The sequence below is a fragment of the Pleurodeles waltl genome, chromosome 8 (assembly GCF_031143425.1).
Source record: "Pleurodeles waltl isolate 20211129_DDA chromosome 8, aPleWal1.hap1.20221129, whole genome shotgun sequence".
In the NCBI taxonomy this organism is placed as follows: Eukaryota; Metazoa; Chordata; class Amphibia; order Caudata; family Salamandridae; genus Pleurodeles; species Pleurodeles waltl.
In genome coordinates this window covers 24,843,207-24,859,053 of record NC_090447.1, presented here as the reverse complement: position 1 = coordinate 24,859,053, position 15,847 = coordinate 24,843,207, and the positions used below count along the sequence as shown (strand labels likewise).

Sequence of the window (15,847 nt, the reverse complement as noted above, 5' to 3'; positions counted from 1 at the left end):
CCTCGTATGAAAGGGGAGAGTCTCCCCTTTCATACGAGGCCTCCCGAACGTGGGAAAGGCCGTTTGGGGCCGTTTTCCCCATCGGAGCAGGAAGCAGCCCTATGGCTGCTTCCTGCTCCGATGGGGAAAACAACAGTGTGACGTCAGCGCACCGCGAGGGCGGGTGGTGAGTGAGGGGAGACACAGAAGCTCTTCCGTGTTTCCCAGAGATAAAATAAAAAAAGAAAATAATCGGGTGCAACGCACCCGAGGATTTTCAACTGCCTCCCCGCCGGTGTCGGCCACTGGTCGTGACCCGCACTAGGGAGGTAGTGCGGGCGTCGGCCAGTGGCCGACGCCCTCACTTAAGGGGTTAAATCATGGGTTAGTTGGCTTATACCCAATTGACCTATTTAATTTACATCCAAGTCCTTTGTTGAGTGGTATACCATGTTCCGAGGGCCTGTAAATTGAACGGTACTAGTGGGCCTTCGGTACTTATTGTGCCACTCTCTCAAGTAGCACCTTAGTACTTGTCCCAGTCCTGCCACTGCAGTATGAATGTAGTGGTACACTGCAATGTCGACTTGGCATTTTAACCTCTTACCAAGGCTTAAACTCCCCTTTTATCACATATAAGACACCCCTAAGGTAGGTCCTAGGTAACCAGTAGGGCAGGATGCTGTGCAATTGGTTGGGCATATACTTTTATGTTGTACATGTGCTGGTAGTGAAAAACGAAATTTGTTTTCACTACTGTGAGGCCTATCCCTGTCCTGATAACATTGGGGATTTTTATTAGATTTAATAAGCTGTAATTCCTAAATGGGAGCAGGTAGATATGCCATGTTTGGTATCTATGAAATTATAATGTTAAACCCTCTTTAAAGGTAAAGTCACGATTTTTCATTACAGTTTTGAAAGTGCCACTTTTAGAAAGTTGGCATTGTCCTGCCCTTAGCCTTTTGTGCCTGCAGCCTGTCTTGGGTCACATGACTGGGTTTAGCTGACAGACTTGTGAATTCCTCCCAGACAGTCACACAGTAGAGGAATTATGCATGCTTCAATGGACCATATGCTGGCAAGATGGAGGGGGCGAAGTTGAGCAGAGCCCCACTTACAACTGAATAGCCTACGCTTTGCCTTCACCTAAAGGCCCTGACAACCCTGCATTGTCACTGCAGGTGAGCCCTGCTTCTTTACCTGCACCCAGAACTTTCAGATGTGTCTCCAAGGGCTAGTTTGCTGCACACCTGTTCAGAGCCACAGGGAGAGAGAGGGCTCCAACCATTTTGAACCCCACATGGACTGAGCCTGAGTGAGTCCTGAACCTCCCAAGAGGTGTCCTACCAATCTTGGACTCTTAGTAAGGGTGCTGAAGGTGCCCAGGTGGCCAAAACTGAGGACAGAGACAAATTTTGGCCCAAAGGTGCCTTGGAAATGAGGAGAAGATCGGGACCAGCCTGCTCGCCTGTCCGCTCAAGGTGCATTGCCCATCAGATTTACTTTGCAGCTTTAGTACATTCTTCTCCACTGCAGCAAATTTGTTTTAGCGGTTCTTTGCCAATGTGCTATCTGACCTAGTAGAACTATCTTCGATTACAGCCCTTTGCTTCATCCTGCTGGAGATTTTCAGCTTCCTTTTTAGCAACTCAGTCCGAATTTTTCACCGTTGCTTTAAACCAAGGCCATCCGATGACAATGCTCCTTCCTCGGACACCTACTGCAACCTTGCTCCCTGAATTTTACCCTCTCAGACACTTTTTCTCAGAATTTCTTCTAATTATGAAGATAAACGTTGACCGGGCCCAATCCACTTTTATTATCTGAGCCACGCTCCAGCGCAGTCAGACATATTATTTTTACTGTGACCCAGTCTTGGGCGACTAGATGTCCACAGTTGGTGCTTTTAGGTTCTAGTTTTTACTAGAAATGTTAATAATTCATAATTCCAGTTCTACTTATTGGAGTTGTATTGTTTTGGTGTCAAATAATTCATTAAAATTTGCTCTATTTTGCTAAATTGGTTTGGGAATTTTCTTGTGTTGTGATTATACTTTGTTACTGCTTCTGTGCTGCATAAGTACTTTGGCATGCCTGGCTAGTTTTTGTGCCAAACTACCCAGGGTTAAGCACATGTTAATTTAATGACTTTGTGTGGTTCACCCTCCAAGGGATAGTGGCTGTTACTTGACCAGGGCTCACACCTCAGTCAACCACCAAACCAGTTTCTAAAACCATGTCTTTGTCCTGTTTCTCTTGTTACATCTCTTATAATTTCCACCTCTAAAATATTTGTGCTGTCACTTTCTTAGAATGTCTGTGTGTCTGGTTTGCGTTACCTAGGTTGGTTCTGAAACTTCTTTTTTCTCAGATTCATTCTGCTTGTGTTATTCTGTTTCTTTGACTCTCACTTGTGTGTTCTTGTATGTAGACTCTAATTCCCTTGTCTTTTATTCAGTTTTAGATTTGTTTTTGTGCTTTTTCTCCTTGTTTTATTTTTTTCCTATTTGTTAAACTGCCTCCCATTTTTATAATTGTCATCCTGCTTTTTTTCAGTAATACATTTTCGGAGGTGGAAGATCACACGGATGAGGTCTGGAGGTTCCAGCGTTATACCCTGATTTCGGATTACCACAACAGACCCTGTGCCCCACCACCCCTCATTATCTTTTGTCATTTGTACATTTTGATTAGATACATCTGCAGACTGCGTCCATCAAAAGCCAAAATACAGCTCTGTAAGTACAGATTTCTTAACCAGACTAAAACATCTTGTGAGCATTTCTATGATTAATTTGACTTCTATGAGGATTGTATTATTATAGACGTTTTTTTTGTAACATTTAGGCCCTCATTACAACATTGGCGATAACTGCCGCCTACTGCCACGGCGATGGCCGCCAACATACTGTTGCTATGGCTACCAGCCGCCCACCCACATTATGACACTCGACGGAATTCCACCAGAACGCTGGCGAAATACCGCCGACGGTCATGGCGGCGGACGGTGGTAAGGTGGCGCTGCTGTCAGCAGCAGCGCCGGCCAGCATAACACCGCCGACCGTATCATGAGCAATGATGCGGCCTGCCGGTGTTTTGCTGGCGAATGCTGCTGCTGGCTGCAGCGCCGCGTCCCGTCTCCAGCCGGAGGACCCCCTGCAAGCAGGTAAGTCGGGTTCTCTCACAGGAGAGGGGGTGTTCTGTGCGTGTGTGGGGGTGTTGTGTGTGGGGGGGGTCTGATTATGACTGCGTGCATGCAGGTGTGAATCGCCTTGAATGAGTGCGTGCATGCCTGAATGTGAGTGTATGTGTGTGTTGTGAGTGCATGTGTGCAGCAAAGTATGTTGGTGTGTGGGTATGTATGTGTGCATGCGTGGGTGGATGTGGGTATGCGTGTGTGTATGTGTGTGCGCTTGTGGGTGTGAAAATGTGCGGGGGCAGGAGAGGGAGCGGAAGGCCACTGGGTAGGGGAGGGGGACAGGGGAAGGAATTTCCTGGCACTGATAGTGCCTACCGCCATGGTTTTCGTGGCAGTACGCTTGCCACGAAAACCATGGTGGTAGGCGGGGTCGTAATCCTGAGGGTGGGATTGTGACAGCTGCCCGGCTGGAGACTGAAGTCTCCAACCTAGTGGTCGTTACCACCCTGGCGGACGAAGTGGTACATTGGCGGTTTGACTTGAGCCAAACCTCCAATGTCATAATTTGGGGAAAGGTACCGCCAGCCTGTTGGCTGTACCTTTCCCCAAATTACCGCCGAACGCCAGGGTCGTAATAAGGGCCTTAGTCGTTTAAATTGTTATGCCAAAGTCTACTGAAGACTTTCTAGATTAGTGACTGGACTGTGTTGCTGACATCGACCAAGTAGAGAGGATTTGTCTTGTCAATGGGAAGTGTGAGATTATTTGGGTTCCCTGGATCAGTCAGACTGGAACAGTGCAGGTCAATGCAAGTCTCTGCTAGTTCAGATTGTCAGATGGCAGATGCAGGTGTGGTGGTGCTTGATGAACCAGAGCACTTCAACCCAGTACTTCAGATCACCTCAGGCCAGGTGGTGGGAATGTGGTAGATGTTCATTGGGGGGTTCGATACAGAGTCAGTGGAAATGATTAAGAAGGATCTTCTGTCTAGATGAGTTTGGCATAAATGTTGAAGCACAGGAAGATGGTTGGTGCCACACACATTTCATGTTGGTACATTGTGGGACAAGTACTGCCTATAGAGTTCCATTCTGGGTCCAAAGCAAGTGCTTTGTAGCATGGAGATTCCACTTTTCTAGCCTTTTAAAAACAAGTGCTGTAAGCTAACCTCAGAAGAGAAATGATTGTTGAAGTGAGACATATTCTTGTTGTATAGTTTTAAATGCACCAGTGAAGATCTATGAAATTGGTCTTAAGACCTTGGCGTAGAAAATGTTTTCTTCCACCAGCCTTGCATTGTGGTCAGTGTTGGGCCATTACTTCCACACACTGTGGGATATGGTGGCATGAGTGCTGCCACAGGTCTCAGAGGAGGCGCGGGCTGTACTCTCTCAGGCTGTTGCTAATGGAAGAGATGCAGCAAAGTTCACGATTCATTGCAGACTTGACACAACCGATTCGCTAGGCAGCATGGTTTCAACGACACTGGCCCTGAGGGGCCACACCTGGCTGAGGGCATCAGGCTTTTCAGGGGATGTACAATCTTCTTTAATGGCCATGCCCTTCAACAGCAAGTGTCTCTTCAGAGACAAGACAGGCTCAGCGCTCAAGTTCTTTAAGGATTCTTGTGCTACAACCAGGTCCTTGGGCCTCGAGGAGGCTCCTCGTCCCCTCCAGTCTGCCTTTCGCCCCTTTTGTGGCTACGGAAGGGGTTACTAACCATGCCCATTCCTGTCCAGCCACTATGCTGTGCATGCTGCCTAGCCTCTGCATGGCCAAGGGCCCGGGACCCACTTACCTTGTGAGTCTGGTGGCCGGCGGTCTGGTCAGACTGCCACCCCCCTCTGCAGCAGCCTTTAAACCCTCCTTGTCTGCCTCCTCCCCACCTTCCGCAATCACCTGCCCCACTGACAATCCATTACTTCAGACAGGTGGGGTTTGCAGATAGTCCAAAGGTGCTACACTGTCCCGCTGCAAGACTATCCCACCACAAGCACTTGCAGTTCACTGTGCTCCCCTTTATCCTTACTAGCGGCCCTCGGGTGTTCACCAAGGTGATGGCTGTGGTTGCAGCTCCTCTGTGAAGATCATGGGTTTCTGTCGTCCCCTATCTGGACAATGGGCAGTTCAAGGTGGGTTCACCCCAGGCTGTCGTCACCCGCCACCCGACTATTGCGGACCTCCTACGTTCTCTGGAGTTAACTATAAACATCGCAAAGTCACACCTGACTCCCTTTCAGACGTTCCCTTTCATTGGAGCTGTTCTGGACACAGTGCAGTTTCGGGCTTATCCTGAAGTGGTGAGTCCTGGATATTCAGGCTATGATACTGATGTTTCAGCCTCTATCCTGTATTTCGGTGAGAATGACTCTGAGGCTCCTGGGTCTCATTGCCTCCTGCATACTGCTTGTGAGACATGCCAGATGGCATATGTAGGCTCTGCTGTGGGACCTGAAGTTCCAGTGGGCACACCATCAGAAGTAATCTCTGCGACATGGTCCAGATCTCGGAGCGGACTGTGAAAATACTGCAGTGGTGGTTAACGAACCACGATTGGACCAGAGGCAGACCCCCTCTCACTTTCCAACCAGACCTAATAGGGCTTGGAGGCCATCTGGGAGAGGTGAAAATCAGATGCATCTGGTTTCTGGAGGAAGCAGGACTCCACATCAAGGTGTTGGATCTCCATAAGATCCAACTGGCATTGAAATCCTTTCTTCCCTCTATCAAGGGGAAGATACTGCAGCCATGTGGTACTGCAACAAGCAGTGCAGGGTGGGCTCATGGACCCTTCGTCAAGAGGCTCCACACCTTTGGACTTGGCTGGAGCAGCAGGGCATATCCCTGGTGGTTCAATATCTGGCGGGCTCACTGAACGCGAGAGCAGACAAACTTAGCCGAAAATGGCTAGCGGTTCACTAATGGCATATCTATCTAAAGGTGGAGCAATGTCCCTTTCAGCCTTGGTTAGATCTGTTCACCTCTGCCGAGAACAGGCAGTCAGCAGTTTTGTGCATGGGAGTTTCCAAGGCGGAAATCGTTAAGAGACGCTTTTCTTCTTGAGTGGAGCTCAGGCCTCCTGTACATACAACTTCTGCCAAAGTTCTCAAGAAGATCAGGAACAATCGGACCCAACTCATACTTGTAACTCCGGACTGGGCACAGAGAGTCTGATATCCCGAGCTGCTGAGCATGTCTTTTGATGCTCCGTTCAGACTGCCCCTTCGGAATGATCTTCTGTTGCAGCAGTAGGGGAGGGTTCTTCACGCAAACCTGTCTACTCTCCGCCAATTTCAATGGAACTTGAGCTTTGATAGTTGACAGCTTTTGACCTTCCGCCCGAAGTCTGTAACATAATCTTGGCAGTCAGGTGTCCCTACACCAAAACGGTATACACATAACGTTGAAAGACACTTGTGGCATGGTGCACAGACAAGTCTGTTGACCCCCTTCTCTGCCCATCTTTCCCGGGTTCTCTTGTAAGTCTTTTGTCAATGCCCAATGGTACTTGAATTTGAGCCTCGAATTCCTGATGTGTGCATCTTTTTTTTTTGAGCCACTACATAATTGTTCTCTCAGGCTCCTGATGTTGAAAACTATTTTTCTGGCAGCTATTACTGTAGAAAGTGTCCCTTTTGGCATGGCTACTGTGAGAAAGTAGCCTCTTTCTAGCATGGTTATCCCCACTTTTGGCCTGTTTGTGAGTGTGTGTCAGTGTGTTTTTACTGTGTCACTGGGATCCTGCTAGCCAGGACCCCAGTTCTCATATATAAAAACCTATATGTCAGTGTGTTTTGCCTGTATCACTTTGATCCTGCTAGCCTGGACCCCAGTGCTCATAGTTTGTGGCCTAACGTGTGTGTTGTCAGTAGTGCTTGACTGTGTCACTGAGGCTCTGCTAATCAGAACCTCAGTGCTTATGCTCTCTCTGCTTTGAAATTTGTCACTATAGGCTAGTGACTTCATTTACCAATTCCAATTGGCACACTGGACCCCCCCTTATAAGTCCCTAGTATATGGTACCTAGTTACCCAGGGCATTGAGGTTCCAGGAGATCCATATGGGCTGCAGCATTTCTTTTGCCACCCATAAGGAGCTCAGACAAACCCTTGCACAGGCCTGCCATTGCAGCCTGTGTGAAATAAAGCACACGTTATTTCACAGCCATTTTCACTGCACTTAAGTAACTTATAAGTCACCTATATGTCTAACCTTCACTTGCAGAAGGTTAGGTGCAAAGTTACTAAGCGTGAAGTCACCCTTGCACTAACAAAGGTCCCCTCACATAGTTCAGGGCCACTACCTCAGACTTTGTGAGTGCGGGTACGCCATTACACGAGTGCACTACATATATATAGGTCAATACCTATATATAGCTTCACAATGGTAACTCCAAATATGGCCATGTAACATGTCTAAGATCATGGAATTGAGCCCCCCCATTCCAAATCTGGTATTGGGGAGCCATTTCCATGGATCCTGGGGGCTCCACTATGGACCCCCCAGTACTGCCAAACCAGCTTTCTGATGCTTGCACTACAACTACAGCTGCTGCCACCTCACAGACAGGGTTCTGCCCTCCTGGAGTCTGGGCAGCCCAGTCCCTGGAAGGCAGAACAAAGCATTTCCTCTGAGAGCAGGATGTTACACTCCTTGGAAATAGGTGTTACAGGCTGGGGAGGGGTAGCCTCCCCCAGCCTCTGGCAATGCTTTGAAGGGCACAGATGGTGCCCTCCTTGCATAAACCAGTCTACAGGGACCCCTTCTCTCCTGCTCAAGTGGGAAACTGGACAAAGGAAAGGGGAGTGACCACTCCCCTGTCCAACACCACCCTAGGGGAGGTGCCCAGAGCTCCTCCAGTGTGTTCCAGACTTCAGCCATCTTGCTTTGCAAGGTGTGGGCACTCTGGAGGGCTCTGATTGGGCAGTGCCAGCAGGTGACGTCAGAGACCCCTCCTGATAGGTCCATACCTGATAAGGTAGCCAATCCCACTCTCAGGGCTATTTAGGGTCTCTCCTGTGGGTTCTCTCCAGATTCTGCTTGCAGGTTTCCTTCAGGAATCTTCTGCAACTACTTCATAATCCTCTGACCTCGTATCAACCGCAGCCTGCTCCAGGAACTGCTGTAACAGCAACAAAGTATCCACAAGGGATACTTTTCCTCTGCAACTTCAGCTCCAGCCAGCAACTGCAACAGTTTCCACAGTGTGCACGCTCTGAGGACTCCCTGTCTTCATCCTGCATCAGAAGGACCTAAGAAATCTCCAGTGGGGTGATGGAGTTACTCCCCTGCTCCAGCAGGCACCTTTCAAGACGACGATCGGTACCCTTGGACTCCTTTCACAGCGACGAGCATGCTCCTAAGGACACAGAGGGTGGACATCATCGACATAGACTGTCCTGAGGTCCTGCTGATGCAATTTGGAGGAGTTAAGACCTTGCCTTCCCAGAGAGCAATGGTACCCCCATGTACTGGGTCTTCTTCACCTCCTGAGGCCTCTGTGCACTGTTTTTAAAATTCCTTCGTGTACAGCCTGGTCCAGGTCCCCTGCACTCCATCCTGCGACGCTCAGCTCGCTGAGTTGTTCTCCAGCGGCGTGGGACCTTCCTTTGTTGTGCTGCATCAACCTCGTTTTGCACCTCCTTTATCCCCGTGTCCTGGGACTCCTGGGGGTTCTGGCTGGCATCCTGAGGGCTTAAAGTGCTGAGAGCCCCCTCTTCCTTCGTCACACAGAGTTTAGGCCTCCAGGTCCCTCCTGGGTCCATCCAGCGCCATTTTGATGCAAAATGCACTTTTGTCGTAACCAAGGCTTGTTGGCGACATCCAGCACGAAATCATGTCTGCAACGATCTTCATGTCAGGGATCATCCTTTGCATCATGCAGGAACCCAGTGGCATCTTCCTATTGTGCATTCCTGCAGTCTTCGACTAACCGGGGACTCTTCTTTTGCACCCTCTTCTGTGTTGTCAGGGGCTCCTGTCCTTCCTGGAACTTCTTTCGACTTCTGGACTTGGTCCCATTCCTTTGCTGGTCTTCAGGTCCAGGAATCTAGCAGTTGTTGTTCGCAGACTTGGTTGGTTGCTGCAAAATCCCAATCACAAGGTGTAGTGTGTCCTAAGGAAATTTGCAGTACTTTACTCCTGCTTTTCTGGGCTCTGGGGTGGGGTAATTTACTTACCTTTACTGTATTCGTACTCTCCCAGCGATTCTGCACACACTACACTTGTCTAGGGGGGAATTTGTGATTCTCATTCCACTTTCTTAGTATATGGTTTGTGTTGCCCCTAGACCTATTCTCTCCCATTGCATTCTATATCATTTTCTATTGTTTGCATTGTAAGTATTATACTTACTTGTCTAATTTTGGTGTCTAGTGTATATATTGTGTATAATACTTACCTCCAGAAGGAGTATTGTCTCTAAGATATATGTTTGGTACTGTGTCACCCAAACAAATACCTTTATTTTTGGTAACACTAAGGGGCTCATTCTGAGCCCGGCGGGCGGCGGGAGCCGCCCGCCTGGAGGGAGCCGCCAAATGACCGCACCGCGGTCAAAAGACCGCGGCGGCCATTCAGACATTTCCTCTGGGCCGGCGGGCGCTCTCCAAAAGAGCGCCCGCCGGCCCAGAGAAAATGCCCCTGCAACGAGGACGCCGGCTCAGAATTGAGCCGGCGTAGTTGCAGGGGTGCGACGGGTGCAGTTTGCACCCGTCGCGTATTTCAGTGTCTGCATTGCAGACACTGAAATACACAGTGGGGCCCTCTTACGGGGGCCCCTGCAGTGCCCATGCCATTGGCATGGGCACTGCAGGGGCCCCCAGGGGCCCCGCAGCACCCCCTACCGCCATCCTGTTCCTGGCGGGAGAACCGCCAGGAACCGGATGGCGGTAGGGGGTGTCAGAATCTCCATGGCGGCGACTTTCCGTTTCTGGCCGCGGCTGAACCGCCACGGTCAGAATGCCCAGCGGTGCACCGCCAGCCTGTTGGTGGTGCTACCGCCGACCTCCGCCATGGCGGTAATTACCGCCAGGGTCAGAATGACCCCCTAAGTATTGTCTTTACTTGTGTATAAGTACTGTATAACTATAAGTGGTATTGCATGAGCTTTGCATGTCTCCTAGTTCAGCCTAAGCTGCTCTGCTATAGCTACCTCTGTCAGCCTAAGGTGCTAGAACACTACTACTTCACTAATAAGGCATAACTTGACCTGGTATAAGGTGTAAGTACCCATGGTACCACTACAAACCAGGCCAGCCTCCTACAGTTACCCCTCCCACTTTTTGCCTGATGTTGATTCTAACTTGACAGAGTGTGTGTTGGGATCCTCCTAACCAGGTCCCTGCACTGGTGTTCTTTCCCTAAACTGTATCATGATTTCCAAAATTGGCACAGCCCTGGCACACAGTGAAGTTCCTTGTAAAAGGTAACAGTGATACCAAGGACTCTGCGGCCAGAAAAGGTCCCTAAGGTTTGTGTCACATATTATGCCACCTTAAGAGACCCCTCACCAAATACATGCACACTGCCATTGCAGCTTGTGTGTGCTGGTGGGCAATAAAAGGTAAAGTCGACATAGCATTCCTTTCTGGGTGCCATGCCTACCAACCTCTGCCTGTGGCATAAATGTCAAACCTCTAGCAGGCCTTACAGCCCTAAGGCAGGGTGCACTATACCACAGATGTGGGCATAGCTGCATGAGCAATATGCCCCTACAGTGTTTAAGTCCATTTTTAGGCATTGTAAGTGTAGAGTGGCCATATTAAGTACATGGGCTGGGAGTATGTCATTACAAAATCGTCAGCTCCATGATGGCTTCACTGAAGTCTAGGAAGTTTGGTATCAAACTTCTCAGCTCAATAAGCCCATGCTGATGCCACTGTTGGATTTATTGTAAAATGCACACAGGCGGCATCTTAGAGATGACCCCTGTATTTCACCCACTCCTTTAGTGTAAGGCTGACCGGTCTGTGCCAGCCTACCACTAACAGGCAAGTTTCTGACCCCATGGGGTGAGAGCCTTTGTGCTCTCTGGGGTCAGGAACAAATCCTGCTCTGGTTGAGGTGCTACACACCTCCCCCCTGTAGGAACTGCAACACTTGGCGGTGAGTGTCAAAAGCTAATGCATCCTATTACATAGTGGAGATGCCTGCACCCTGGACTAAGCCCCTTTTTTGGCACCAGGTCCAGCGGGACAATTAGGTAAAACAAGGAGCAGTGACCACTGCAGATGGGACCACTTCTACGGTGTCCAGAGTTAAAGTGACCCCCTCCTTGCAGAATCCTCCATCTTGCTTTGGAGGAAAGTAGCAAGTAGGGATAGGAATGTACCCCTTTCCCCACAGGAAGGGTGTAGCCACCGGCTACTGACCTCTGATCCCTGCAACCCCCCTAAATCTAGTATTTATGGGCATCTCTGATCCTTGCTGTTCAGATTCCTGGTGAAGAAGACTCCAGACGACAACTGACTTGGCCCAACGACACATCCTGCAGGACCAGCAACCTCTACAAACTCCCAGAGGACTGCCTGCCCTCCAGAGGACCAAGTACTGCTGAGGCTCTGTCCACAAGAAGCAGCCAAGAAGGACTCCAGAACCGCCCCGGAACCATGAGCCCTGCCTAATCTGCACCCAAGTCCCACGTCCAGAGTCCAGGTGGCCCACCAGTCCAGAGAAGGTCCCCAGGTGATTTCGACCTCAAGTCCACTCTGGGTTGACCCCTCCTGGCCAACATGATGACACCTGCAGTCTAAATCCGGAGGACCCTCCTGACAGCGACCGGATCCGATGAAGATTCCCGATGCCCAGGTACCCCTGAATCCGCAGCCCCCTGGCCTTGGAGAATCCAACCAATGGTCCAGCAATGTCCAGTGGGAGCCTCTACTACTTGTGCAGCTTTTGGTTTTCCACCACCGACCCCCTGGACCCAGCCTGCAGCATCTCTGTGACCCCCGGGGTTCCCCCATTGAAAAGCATTGTGCTACCGACGCTGTGTTTCCACCCTGCACATGGCCGCCACTGAGGGCGTGTGTTTGATGCTGACCTGAGGCCCCCTCCCCCCAATGCTTATCTAAACCCCCTAGGTCTGTGCCCCAAAACTACAGGTACTTATCTGCAACCTGTTTATTGCGAGTGTCCCCAGTCCTCATAGGATCCCATTGAAAACCCAACACCAAATTTGACCTCTGCACCCGAGCAGCCCTGTGTTGCTGGTGGTGCCGTTTTGGGGTCAACTTGAACTCTGACCTGTGGACATCCTAACCCCCGATATCTTCTTCTAGGACTGCATTGATTCCTATCAGAAATTGCACTGTCTACGTTTGAAATCGAAAAGTATTACTTATTTGTAAATTGTTTTATCTGCAAAACCCAAACAAAGTGCATTTGATATATAAGCTTGATACAAACTTACAACTGTATTCACCTGCAACAAAGATCCTTTTGGGTCTAGAAATAAAGTTACAAAATATATTTTTGCTATATAAAAACCTTTGCCTTTGCATGGGCTCCCTATGGGTGGCAAAATAAATTTGCGGCCCACAGGGATCCCCTGGAACCCCAATGCCCTGGGTACCTAGGTACCATATACTAGGGACTTGTAAGAGGGGGTTCAGCGTGCCAAATGAAATTGGTAAATGAAGTCACTAGCCTATAGTGACATATTTAAAAGCAGAGAGATCATAAGCACTGAGGTTCTGATTAGCAGAGCCTCCGTGACACAGTTGAGCACTATTCAGACACCAAATTAGGCCATAAACTATAAGCACTGGGGTCCTGACCAGCAGGCTCTCAGTGAGACAGGCAAAAACATACTGACATACAGGTAAAAGTGGGGGTGACATGCCAAGGAAGATGGTACTTTCCTACAATTCCATGCACTCTGGGGGCTCCTTAGAGGACCCCAGTACTGCCATTACAGCCTTATGAGGTTTTACAGGCAGCCCTAGCTACTGCCACCTCACAAACAGGTTTCTGCCCTCGTGTTGCTTGAGCAGTTCAAGCCCAGGAAGGCAGAACAAAGGATTTCCTTTGGGAGAGGGATGTTACACCCTCTCCCCTTGGAAATATGTGTTACAGGCGTGGGAGGAGTAGCCTCCCAGAGCCTCTGGAAATGCTTTGAAGGGCACAGATGATGCCCTCCTTGCATAATCCAGTCTACACGGGTTCATGGACCCCCCCAGTCCCTGCTCTGGTGCAAAACTGGACAAAGGAATGCGGAGTGACAACTCCCCTGTCCATCACCACCCCAGGGGTGGTGCTCAGAACTCCTCCAGAGTGTCCCTGGGTTTTGCCATCTTGGATTCCAAGTTGGCAGGGCTCTCTAGGAGCATCTGAGTGGCCAGTGTCAGCAGGTGACGTCAGAGCCCTCCCCTGATAAGTGCTTATCTGTTAGCTGACCAATCCCCCTTTCAGGGCTATTTAGGGTCTCTCTCTTGGGTGGTTCTTCAGATTTAGATAGCAAGACTCCAGAAGGAATCCTCTGCATCCTTTACTTCACCTTCTTACCAAAGAAAACTGCATCTGGACCCTCCAGAAACTCTACAACTCAAACATAGAAGCAAAGATGTCTTCTGCAACATTGTATCTTCAGCTCCTACCAGCAACTGCAACTGTTTCCTGGTCGTGCATCCTCAGAGGACAGCCAGACTTCCGCCTGCACCAGAAGAACGAAGGAATCTGCCTTAAAGTGAAGGAGTCACTTCCCTTCTTCAGCAGGCACCCCTCTGCAGGGACGACCGGTGGCTTGGGTCCCCTCTCCTGAAGAAGTGGGTGAATCCAGCAACATGCGTGGTGGACTGAAGTGGTCCTGATGGTCCTGAAGTCCAGCTGTCCAACTTTGGTGGAGGTAAGAGCTTGCCTCCTTACGCAAGACCGTACCCCCTTACACCGCATGTTTTGCAGTTGCCAAGGCTTGGTGGCATCCTTCCATGAAGTTCTTCGTGCACCTTGCAGCTCCGGCCCCCAGCACTCTTTCCTGCGACGCACAGCCGCCTGCGTCGTTCTCAGGCGGCATGCGATCCCTTCGTGTACTGCTGCCTGGGCCTCCTTTTGCACCTTCTTTGTCCCCGTGCTGTGGGACTCCTGTGCGCGCTGCCTGGTCTTCTGAGGGCTCTCTGAGTTGCTGAGAGCCCCCTCTCTCTTTCCCTTCTAGGTAGAGGTTACCAGGTCCCTCCTGGTCCTGGGCAGCACCCTTTTCCGCTAACTGTGAGCTTTCCGTGTGCCAAGGCTTGTTGGTGGAATCCAGCGACGCAAACCAGACTACAATCATCCATCCGGTGTGGGATATCATCTGCACCAACCAGTAACCCACATTCTTCTTCTTGGGTGCAGTACTGACTGTTCCACTTCACCAGTGGTTCTTCTTTTGCACCTTCATCCGGGTTAGCAGGGGCTCCTGTTCTCCCTGGACTCCTCAGTGCTTCTTGGACTTGGTCCTCTTCTTTCACAGGTCTTCAGGTCCAGGAATCCATCATTGGTGTCTTGCAGTCTCTTCTGGTTTTTGCAAAATCTTCTATCACGTGTTCTTGTGTGTTCTAGGAAAGTTACGGTTATTTACTCCTGCTTTCCTGTGCTCTGGGTGGGTTGTATTACTTGCATTTGGTGTTTTCTTACACTCCCAACGCCCCTCTACACACTGTACTTGCCTATTTGGGAAACCAACTTTTGCATTCCACTATTTTAGTATATGGTTTTTGTTCCTCCTAGGCCCATTTCTAACTATTGTGATTTTCAGTATTAGCACTGTTTTCTAACAGTTTTTACAGCTATTTCTGCATTCTAGCATATATACTGTGTATATTACTTACTTCCTTAGTGAGTATAGTGTCTCAGGTATTTTTGGCCTTGTGTCATTAAAAATAAAGTACCTTTATTTTTGTGACACTGAGTATTTTCTTTCATGTGTGTGAGTAGCGTGAGACTACGGTGGTATTGCATGAGCTTTGCATGTCTCCTAGTTAGGCCTTGGCTGCTCATCCACAGCTACCCCTAGAGAGCCTGGTGTCTAGACACTGATTACATTTCACTAATAAGGGATAACTGGACCTGGTATAAGGTGTAAGTACCATAGGTACCCACTACAAACCAGGCCAGCCTCCTACAGCTGTGCACTGTGCTTCTGTGAGATTGCCTTCTAACAGAACAATACTCATGCGTTGACTTGCACAGTGGCACTCACATTTTGGTTTATATTCCAAAACTGCTTAACGGGTTTTCATCAAATCATTGAAAGGCACTAAATAGCAGAAAAGTAGCCATATAATGTTATGACCATTCGTTTATCAGTTTCAGAGTTATTCACTCAGAAACATCTCTTATGGTAAATCCTTTTTACTTGCAACAGGAGTTTTGCTTTGGAGCCCCTCTGTCCCCTTTATAATTATTGAAGTGTCTGACCAATCCACACTGACACATTCTTTTTTGTTTACTGGCAATGTATTATCTTTCCAGATTTGGTGCAGATTGGTGAAGGGGAAGTAAAAAGGTACTAAGGGTGCAGAAGTGGGATTTCTTTGGTGGAAGTTGTCAAGAAGAGAGTTGCTACTGTGCATGAGTAATCACCCCATCTGTGTGTCGGATTTGATGCTGTCCTGGCAGAAATGAGGTGCCTATAACACCATCAATGCTGCTTGTTGAAAGGTTATGTACACTGGAGCCAGAACTATTGTATTGCTTTATAGGAGACACCATGGAAGCACCAAGAGCAGCTGGTAGGGCTCTAGTGTC

At 49.2% G+C, this 15,847-nt stretch overlaps 1 protein-coding gene across 1 annotated transcript in view; it reads left to right on the top strand.

The window, feature by feature from the left end:
- LOC138249319 (transient receptor potential cation channel subfamily M member 2-like) overlaps positions 1 to 15,601 on the top strand; it is a 1,037,937-nt gene extending 1,022,336 nt beyond the window's left edge. The window contains exons 29-30 of the mRNA XM_069203278.1: positions 2,539 to 2,684; positions 15,510 to 15,601. Of these exons, the coding sequence (XP_069059379.1) occupies positions 2,539 to 2,684; positions 15,510 to 15,601 (238 nt within the window). The remainder of the gene's footprint in view (positions 1 to 2,538; positions 2,685 to 15,509) is intronic.
- The last annotated feature ends 246 nt before the right edge of the window (positions 15,602 to 15,847 follow it).